Source organism: Cyrtonyx montezumae, unplaced genomic scaffold, assembly GCF_038088225.1.
Source record: "Cyrtonyx montezumae isolate F1298 unplaced genomic scaffold, pur_monq_1.0 scaffold_3, whole genome shotgun sequence".
In the NCBI taxonomy this organism is placed as follows: Eukaryota; Metazoa; Chordata; class Aves; order Galliformes; family Odontophoridae; genus Cyrtonyx; species Cyrtonyx montezumae.
Genome location: NW_027072034.1, coordinates 3,720,333 through 3,731,239, shown reverse-complemented (window position 1 = coordinate 3,731,239; position 10,907 = coordinate 3,720,333). Strand labels below are relative to the sequence as shown.

General features: G+C 42.4%; 1 protein-coding gene across 1 annotated transcript in view; it reads right to left on the bottom strand.

Annotated features, from left to right (window-relative positions):
* Positions 1 to 1,095: 1,095 nt before the first annotated feature.
* ELF1 (E74 like ETS transcription factor 1) overlaps positions 1,096 to 10,907 on the bottom strand; it is a 34,678-nt gene continuing 24,866 nt past the window's right edge. The window contains exon 9 of the mRNA XM_065743998.1: positions 1,096 to 2,755. Coding sequence (XP_065600070.1) covers positions 2,140 to 2,755 — 616 coding nt within the window. The 3' untranslated portion in view covers positions 1,096 to 2,139. The remainder of the gene's footprint in view (positions 2,756 to 10,907) is intronic.

Sequence of the window (10,907 nt, the reverse complement as noted above, 5' to 3'; positions counted from 1 at the left end):
GGAGGAGGAGGCAAAGGGACAAGGCTGAACTCTTCTGAGCAGTGTGTGGTGATAGCATGAGGGGAAATGGCCACAAACTGAAGTTTTCACTGCACAAATGTGTGTGTGAACTTCCCAGTGCAGTGACAGAGCACTGGCACAGCTGCACAGAGAGGTGGTGGAGTCTCCTTCTCTGGAGATGTCCAAGCCCCACCTGTGCAACCTGGGCTAGGGAGCTGCTTTGGCAGAGGACTTAAGAATTGTTGATCTCTAGAGGTCCCTTCCAACCCCTACAGTTCTGTGATTCTGAGCCTCCCCTGCCTGTGATGTCAGTCAAGCCTTACCACCACAGGTGTCCTCACCTCAGGCTTCCCAGAACTGCAAAGGCCATACACTGCAGAAAAAAGTCCCTATTTTTCAGTCTGATGAAACTACAGCCTGCCTCTCCCAGTGATTTCGTCACTATGTGAGTCCTCTGGGTGAGAGCTGTACTTCCCAGTGCTTACTCATGTTCCAGTAGCAGTGCCAGCAGGGCCCAGCTGCAGGGAGCACTGCCAGACAAACCTCCACCAGTCAGCTGGCGTCAGCCACCGGTTTGGGTATTGCCGACCTTCCCGAAAATGGGATTACGTCTGTGGGTTTGCAGGTCAAAACATAACCGCATGGAAGGCAGAGAAAGAGACATACGTTTCACTAAGCAAGGTGGCTTCAACTGCCAAACAGGGCAGCTGTGGCTGACAATATACAGGACACAAGTATCCTGAAATTACAGTGAAAGTTTTGGGGCTGTTTGTAACGCATCAGCAAATGACAAAAAAAAAAAAAAAAAGAGGAGCATAACCTTCTTGGGCATGGTTCAGCTTTCATTTGAGCTCCAAAAGCGTCCTGTGCTGCTGTTTCAAAGGACACCGTGTCATCACATGCCCACAGCACAGAGGGTGTGTTCGAGTGCGTTCAGAAGTGATTCACAAATTGCTCATGTCCCACCACAGACGTGCGCTGATTAATCACACTGCCCTATTTCTCAGTGTATTTTGGGAATACATGATGATCATCACAACACCACAATAATCTAAAAACATTTAAGTACAGAAAAGTTTTTTTTCCCACTTGATTTATTTTCATAATAAACCAATTAAAAATACAAAAGACGAGGACCAAAGGTTCAGAGGGCTCCCATCATTTAAAAATTTGTCTTTAAATACAAATTCACTCTGTAATATGAATACATATAATATTAAACCTCTAAACATAATGATCTTATTTTCTTCTATCAAAAATTTGTATGGAAACAAATTAGCTGAAAAAAAAAAAACTTCCTTATTGAATGTACATTATTTACAATCAAAAAGAACTCTTAGCAGTATTAATCTCAGAATATCTGCATAAATTGTATATATTTTTCTCCCTCCCCCCTAGAAAATAATCTGAAGTAGAAAGCAAGATTGTTAAGCTTCATAGTCACAAAATGGCATGAAACTTTTGCACCTGTAGTGATGCTGCTAGCTTCTGTAATTAAATATATCTGATGTTTTCTTATAAAATATTGACATGGCATTGTCCATTACTGGAATAAATGTTTTGTGTACTCTCAATAGGAGTGTATATTCTGTTTTGCACACACAAAAGAGCTTGTGCTGCAAAAATATGCAAGAGGATATCTGGTTACCAATGTCTAAAATGGATGTAATTCACTGGTACAAAAGATACTCACGAACATTCATACACGTGGAATGGAAACGTCCAATGAAAAGCAACGGCTGCTTCAAAAGCTAAGTGATACATGTACACATTAAACAGAAAAGGTTATAATAATCTTATTGCAATGGAAATCAGCAACAGACTGAAAACATACAGTAAGAAAGAAGTTTGGAACTTTGGCCAACAACCTCAAAATAACGTCTTCATAACATAAAAAGCATGTTTCTTCACGCCTGTACTTTGAAACATTAGTAATATGCAATTTTTATTCATGGTAACGTTCAGCAATTAACAGAAAATCAGAATCTGTTCTAAAGCATGAATTCTAACAATTAACTGCAGAAATTAAGTAGCTTTGTAACGTCTTGCTTCTCAATCAAATTATATATATACAAAACTGAAAAGGTCCCATCACATTTATGAAAATAATCATCCACAGGGTCTTTTTTTCTTTTCTTATTAATATGAACTGGGTTCCAACGGCTCGTTTTCTTGCTTTACTTGGATGTTGGATGGGAAACTATTTGAACTGGATACTACCATCACAAACGGCTGCTGCTGGAATCTCTGCTCTGACTGCTCAGGATCATCTAATTCGTCACCGTCTTCTTCTTTTAGCACTCCTTGTAACCCAATCTGTTTAGTTTCTGTTGCTTTAATAACTGAAGTGATCACTGTGCCAGATGGATGAGCAACCACCTGCGAAGTGCTGGGTGAAAAAGTTACCACTGGGGTGGTGGCAGTGAAGGATGGAGACGAAGCCACGTTAGCTGTTCCATTGCAAATTGTCTGCACGCTGCTGGTGAGAACCTGCTGAACTTGTGCTGGGCTCAGCACAATCGGCGAAGGAGGTGAGACTGGCTTCTGAGGCTGTAGCATGACATTTTCTTTAAGAACTGTCATGGGCTGCGAAGTAGGAATGGCTTGTAAAATGAATTTTTGGGGCGTTGCTGCTGAGGCTGGATCTGTGCTGGCTATCACTGTAGTAAGAGGCACCGTCTGGAGTGTTACAGTATGCAGCTGCTGATTCCCAGGAGAAACAACCACTGGAACCTGGGTTGGAGTCTGTAAAGTCCTATTAAGATTAGAAAAGATTACAGGGTCAGAACATGTCCATGATGAGTACTTAAGAATACAGATTAACTACTGAAAATCGCTTGACATCAGAAACGTTTTATCTAAGGACTGCAAAAGGGAAGCAGTCACCTTCCTAAATGAAACAAAAACTGGGCTTGACCCCTGAATTCACCGACACAACTGCCCAAGTGAAGGTATCCTGTATAAATGACACCACCGTAACCAAACCTGCCTTTGAGACAGCTGGTAGGTCATGAGACAATTTGGGGATTGTATCCAGGATCTCCTTCTCAAGCACCAACAAACATCACAAGCATGACTCACTATGCCTCTGCCACCTATTTCACACAGTACCCAGCTCGAACTGTTCCTAAGTCAGCCCTCAGTTCTCCTATGCGTGTGTTTATTTATATACAGAATGACCTGCACTGCAGTGGTGATGCTAATGGGGACCTCCTCAGACTCCCAGGACACACAGCTCACTGCCTGCCAGACCCGTGCTCTCCTGGTAAAGCAGCCGAACAGGATTTGCTTCCAAAATCTAAGTTTAAATTGGGAATGCTTCCTGGGTGTCACTTTTATGCAAAGAGCAAAGTTAGATGATGAACAACCAAATCACTGACGTATACAAACAACTACAATGGAAAATGATGATTTAGAGATGTGGCTGAAACACACACACTTCAGTCATGCAACGTATCTGGGTTTCAAAAATCAAAAAAATACCTAAAAGCCACAACATGCCACATGTTTTCTCCTGCATGTCCTCCTCCTTTTTAGTCTTAAGTGCTCGCTTGTCTTTTCTTGAACATACCTGACAGACTGAAAGCAAAAATAATCACTGCCCAGCTTATTTCTACCTCTGCTGAAATTACTTTAGATGGAAAGACGTATTTGTACTTCAGTATTTGTGCTTTTGAATCCATTAACAACACCCTATGCTGTAGACAGATGCCTACAAACACCATGGGATGTACTCCTTTCTGTAGTCCTTCTACCCACATAGTACCTGTTTTTTTATAGCTCTGTGAAATCCATTTTTTCCAGCATTCAGCCACAGATCAGACCTAGTGTGTTCAGTTTAGGACAACGTTCTGACTATCACAGTTATAACCAAGAGCTCATCAGAACAGCCTAGACCTACGGGATGCTCAATCCACAAGCTGCAGCTTGCACTGCTTGAGACAGTTTGCTATTCCAGCCACACATGGAGCTGCAGAGGCAAGTGAAGGAACATTTGCAGATGACTTCTCAGGTCCCTCTCAGCTCAGCCCTCTGGGAAAGGCTCCAAAGGATGCCCCCAGCGAGAGCAGCTCCAGTAACCCCACTGCTAACAGGCTCAAAGCACTTCACTCTTCCCTTGGCACCCTGCTGCTGCAGACCAGCCTCTCCCCATCTCTTGTGTGGCTTTGTAGTGTAAGGAATAAAATCTCTATCTGTAGCTTTCTCTTCCTCAAAAATGATGAGGAAGTTAGAAGTACCCAGGGCTGCTGCTGTAGCAAAGCAAATACAAATGGCAGTCCACAACACTCCATGCACATCTCATCACACAGACCGTGTATCTGGGACATGAAATTCGATGCTACTGACATCAGAGTGCAGAGGAGCAGTCAATAAGCACGACCTTAAGCTCCTGTTCTACTTTCCTATTCTGAGCTGTTTTCTTTTGAAACAAAATGGTAGAAATAAAATAGTAGAAATAAAAGATTCTAACTGTTCCACAGCTGCAAAGGATGACCTCAAGAACAGGGAACTGGATCTAACCAATGCAGAAGGTCCTCTGCAAAGTACTGGGAACAACAGCTCCGAAATAACAGAACCAAAGCACTTTCTCAGCATACTGCAATTATTTTGGCACTGATGCTAAGCCATTCTTTTTTTCTTCTCGTGACCTTGTGTGCCATGTCATGTTATGACACGAAATGGTGAACCGTTTACTCCACATGCTCCATATTCTCCAGTATAGATACATATGTTATATATACACACACTTATAGACATGAATATGCACATATTCACTTAGAAAATGTAAACGTGCCAGATGGAAAGCCTGCCATGGATGTGTCTACAAGTAGGGGACTACATAGCATAGGACACCACGTATACACCTTGTCACTTACAATAAGGACAGCCAAGCCACTTTATCTTTTACCTTAGTTGGTAACACTATGGTACAACTGTTTACAAACTAAATCCAGGTGCTCAGGCTATCTGTCTTGGCATTTTTGCTGGAAAAAAATACAGGTTTGGGTTAATTTTTTGTCTGTTTCTTTTATATATATATATTAAAAAAGTACAGACTTCTCAGGGTGATCTCTGGGCTACAAGATTTTAGGTGCCCTGAACTGCTCATTTTGCTATGCTTATGTATTTCACTATCAATTTGCTAACATCTTTCACACTCTAAGGTCTAAGTGTAGGGAGTCATTACTGCAGAAGTTCCTGCTGAGGTTACAAAAAGAACAAAAGCACTGGCAACAGTGATGGAAGTGAAATATTGCCATAAAACAGCCCAGTTACTAATGAGAAAAAATGACAAAAGTTCTTAAGTCATTTCAGCGTGGTTGAAAATGATAACCGACCTCTTTGGTACTGTTAACAGTCTAGAGCTGGGCAAGAGCACATTAGATTAGCAAGGGCTGAATAGTGGAAAAGCAAACGCTAAGTGACAGGAAGGAAAAACAAGTTCATCCGTGGCAATTTATGAGAAAAAAAAGTATGAAATGGAGAAAGAAAGAAAGAAGATACAAAACAAAACCAAAGCTACAAGCCAAGGTAAACAGAGGATTTCACAGCACAACAAAAAAATGAAGCAAGGAAACATTAAGAAATGTACAGAAGTAAGAGGAGATTCTCCTTCTCAGCATACACATTATTCAGTGTACAGATGGATATAGGGGAAATGATGGCCTTGAGATAAACGGGCCCATTTCCAGGGACTTTCCTCGTTTGTTCAGCTCACTGGTTACAAACAGCTCATTCAGTCAGCCTAGGAAGAGGAGGGAGGAGGCAAATGGGTGTGGTGTGCCTGTCAGAACCACTTCAAATGCCTGAGACAAGAGGCGATCTCTTCTACATGAACATAGGAAATCTTGCCCACATGAGCTCAGGAGCACCACCTTCACTGCAAACTCTTCCCCAGTTGCACTCATTTGTATGATATTTACAGTTGTCCAGCCTTGTAAATACTTCATCTCAGTGCATCTCAAACATAGCCCCTGGCCTCACAGTGCCACGCAGATGGGAGCTGCTCGCCAATCAAGGTACAGGAGTCCACGAGAGGTAGCAAGGGACCAAATGTCTTAATGCAAAACCTTGCCAGAGCCTTCTCCTGAATCAGGGCAGAGCTTGCCTGTTCTTGTCTAGCTCTTTGTCTGGACAAGGTAATCTGTTACATCATGAGGGCAGAGGACCTAACTTAACTGAATTAAAATTCAGAAATGTTCCCACTACCAGAAACCTGTAGCTGCTCCACCTCCTCTGACAGTGCCAAATACAAGGAAAAAAGAGCTGCACACAGCTTCTCACTGTGCAGAAACAAAATTAGTGTGTCTAGGTGACCTTTAAAGTCCCATCGCACATAAGCAGCCCTCTTCCTACTACCACAGAAATTGTAACAAATTTTATTAAGTCTTCTCAGCTGCAGGAAATTCAAATCAAAATGGAAAGTGATAGCCAAAGTCACATTGACTATTATACAAACGTTCTGACACATGAACTCTCTTTAAGCTAAACGGGTTTCCTACAGACACTCAATCTAACTGCACACGGAGGCAAAGCATGTGCACTGACTCTGGTTAACCAAAAAAGGCCTTCCACACCACTGCAGATGCTTCCAGTCATCATATTCCTTTGCTCTCGTTCCCCATCAAATACCAGACCTCTAGCAAACTTTTTACCAAGACGTGACACCTGTGATGGTTTTTATTTAGCATACCTCTAAGAACTGGAACGGATTGCTGGGCTGCAACACTGGCTGACATGCAGATTTGAATCGCATTCTTATTTGGGGAAAAATTGATTGTTTATAGGAATGCAGACAGGGAAGACAGCATCTGAGAAGGATGGTGCCAGACTGCCTCTCTGTGCCTCTATGGTTAACTTGAGCACAGTGTGTGAAGTACTATTAGGGAACATAACAGTGCCATTCGCTGCACAGTTTGTACAAGTTAACATTTATACATGACATGAGATGAAGAAAACATTTTGTTTGAACAGCAGCTGTGATCGCATTTGCGGCGTTCATAAATTCATGCTGGGCCAATCTGTGTATTTTATCAGCATCAGCATAACTGCAAGTCAGATCAACAACAGTTAGTTTACATCATAGCCTGGACACAGAAACAGACTGTGGAACAATAGCAGCAAGCATGTGTTTGCTCGGTGTAGACATGACTTCCAAAGGTAACTCCCTCTGCTTATGGGGACAATCCACTGCGTTGGCATATTGATGGCTTCACCACTGCTCTTACACAGCATGCTCACAGCCAGAAAAAACACAATTCACCTTCAGCTACTTCCTCCTCCTCTTGAATAAGGATCTTGCCACTGTGGTCCATGCTTGTGTCACCTTCAGGATGAATTACTGCAACATTTTCTACCCCAAAGGTTGCCAAAAGGTCAAGATGAAAGCTGTGGCTGATTCATGGTGTAGTAGCAGTTCTCCAGTTCAGAAGCGAACACAGAGCGTATCCCACTGGTCCTCTGTGGCCTGCAATAGCTTTTCCCCAAGTTACAGAACAGAGTCAGGATACTGGTCTTCTAACATGCTCTGTCCAAGCTATCACAGAGACAACTTGAAAATACAGAAAAAAAACAATAAACTGAATTTGACAGAAACATGTTCAGAGCCTGGAGTTTGCTCACACATTGCACAGGAGCTCTCTGCAGCCAGCTAATGCAAAGCTCCTTGCTACACAGAGCTGCCAGCTGGGAAATTCAGCTGTGTCTCAAGTAGTCATTACAGAAGAGTGACACAGCATTTGAAATTACTACAAATTCAAAATCTCATCCTCTCCAAACTGTTAGTAATAAAACAAACTCTTTTCACTACATAGAAGACACTCCAACTTAGATCACTGCTACACTACATTAAAGGTAACGTGTATCTATTTACAGCCACAGTCATATTAGAGTGCAATTCAACTGCTCAAACCCAGTATCCTGTAGCCCTGCATGATGTCCTGGACTACCCAGACAAGGTGAGGGTAGGTCAGCTTTTCAGGAGACACACAGTTTTTGGAGCAGCAGCAGGAATGCTCTTTACACTCAGAACAACCCCATGGACATGAACTTGAATCCCAAGCCTGCTTTAGTGTCACTGAATTCCAAGCTAAAACAGAATGACTCCAATAATACATCCTTGGGAAACAAATAACCTGTGTGAATCACTCTGTTTGTTAAACAGAGCACTTTTACAAGCACTACATTCAAAAAGCCTTTCTTTGCCTTAAGAAGTGAGGTCACTGGAAAAGTTTAGAAATAGAGTACTCATCCAGAGAGGCATTTTATTTTTTTGTCTTATCACTGTAAATGCATGGTGCCAAATTCAGTTCCCAGTGACACAACTGGAAACTTCAGTAACTGTGCTTGCATCCACCAAGAAGAGCAGAAGAGCTGCGAGTCTATAAGGCTAAATGTTCCCATCTGAGATACTCAGCATCCATCCTGATTAGCAAAACCTGGTTTGCCAAACCTGACTCTGCTCCTGCCCCATTCCCCAAGCGTGGGTTAGCACTACATCGTAACCTATCTGTGTTCAAATTACACACAACTCCACATGAGCTCTGGGCAGCCGTGAATGAAGGCACGGCCTGGATCCCACAAAGAACCAGCCCTGCTTTCATTGGCATTCCCATTTCTTCCAGAAACATGCAGCAGCCCTGGGGAGCAGCTGCCCTGCTCTGCCAGCTCTGTGCCAGGCAATGCCAGCTGGCACACGGAGGGATGAGGACACAAATCCTGCACAGCATTCTCCAAACGTGATTATTTTCACACGTCCCTTAGCAGAGACGATGCATGTTCAGACTTCTCTGAAGGGTACGGTTACTTGTTAAGAAGCCAACTGTTTTAACCTCAAAAGCCCTCAGTATATTCTCTACAGTATGTGGTTAATCATAAATTTTTTGTTCTCCTCTCAACATGACAGAAGCAAATTGCTGCAGAGGGAAGAACATTTATTTAAAGGAAGGAAAGAAAGTTCACGTGAATAAAACTCCATAGGCTGCGTTACAGGAGACAAATTGTATGGGCCCGAGATGTTTGTGTCTCAGAGCAGAGCCTGACCACTAACCAGGACGTGCTGGAAAAGCTCGTGGGGAATGCTGCCAAGCCTTGCTCACTGCTTCTCCCAGACGACCTCAGCTATCCCTGTGCCTCACCCTCCAAAAAGCACGTAGCGATGGCTGCTGCTATCACACCCCCAGTCTGCTTACAAGTGACAGCAGAGCGGCTCCAAGCACCTTCCTACAGGCAGTGTGCACACAGCACGAGGTTTGTCTGCCCCTCTTTTACAGCGGCTCTTACTTGTGCTGTGCATTTTGCAATCAAGCAGACCCATCATCCTGCCCCTCGTGGTCCACTGAAGCTCTTCAGAACATGTACACAAACACATTCAACTGACAGAGGTGTAGGGCTGCTTGAGCAAACAAAACTACCATCTAGTTACTCTGGTTTAACTTTCCCATAAAACAAGACCTAATATATCAGCTCCAAGGTTTTTCAATATGCTTTCCCATTCTGCCAAACGATTTGAAGCTTGCAATTTGAAACTGAGCAAATATGTATGTCACAAGCTGTGTTTTTGCAGCCTGGACTTACCAGCACCTTGGTCTATCCAGCCTAAAAGCATGCTCAAACATGCTTCTTTTTTTCAGTCTAACTGCTCAAACACCTTTGTACTGGCATTTCTAATGAACAGTACTTTGATAACATTCAATAATTTAACTGCACTGGAAAGAGTCAGTCAATCCAATTCTCCCTCTCCCCCCCCAAACACACACACACACCCCTTCATCTGAGACACTCTGTCATCATGGCTACAAAATATACAACTGAAGGAATTACAGAAAGAAGTTACCAACGCAGCAGAAACATAACTGAAGTGATACAAAACTCTACAGGTTCCACAGCTTTTAGTTCATTCAAACTTCACACGTGCACCATCCACTGCCTTCCCCCACAGCCTTTCCTTACTGCCCCAAAACTCACTGAGAAACGCTGTAATGCAGCAGGTTGCCATCACACCATTCTGCAGCTTTTCCTATCTAAAGATGGACTGCTTGCCTGCCTGTCTAACTGGGTCTAGCAGGTATTCATTCCATGTATTGCTCTCATTTTTATAGCTGTCTGTGTAACTACACAGACACATCTATGTACCTACATAACGATCCATACAGGTGGTATTGGCTTTGAAGTATAATCTAATGTAGATGTAGCCCAGAGCTATTTAATCCTATAAATTGCCACACACTCTGCCTATTGATGTTTAATAACAATATTCTCTCTACTTAAGTATCGCATTGCATCAGTAATACCTGTACTCATCTCCTCTCACTACCAGTTACCTACTGACTCCTTTACAACTCGCAGGTAATTAAATTCTTCATCAGTCTTGAAACCACAGGCTTGTGCCGCTTCATTCCTAGTCTATAAAACTTTGGGAGACACATCCCACTGACACAGCTTTTTGTATAAGCAAAACACAATTTGATGTCAACATTAAAAAACAAATGAAAACAGATACTGTTCACTTGAAAATGATGACTCCTTCCAGTTTGTTTTACAGAGCCTATCAGCAATTAACATTGCTCAATGTATTGATTCCCTTATAACCTTTACAAAGTGATTAATTTCACTCTTAAGTGTGAGTTTTTCAAGCTGTAACACGAATGAAAGCCATTTCCTAATTTTTAAGGAAAATAACACCAATTCAAACTAGGAAGACCAGCGATTTTCTTTTTTAACCTCAAAGAAGGATAAGAGTTTATTATACACACATTTCTTGATTGAAGCTGAAGTCTCATGTTGTTATTTCCTCCATATAAATGGAAAATCTTCAATTTCTTCAATTCCTTGGTTATCTTCTATGAAGTTTATTCTCAGTTTTATCAGCCTCTGAAGGCTGGCCCAGGCAGCTCTAGCTCTTGAAG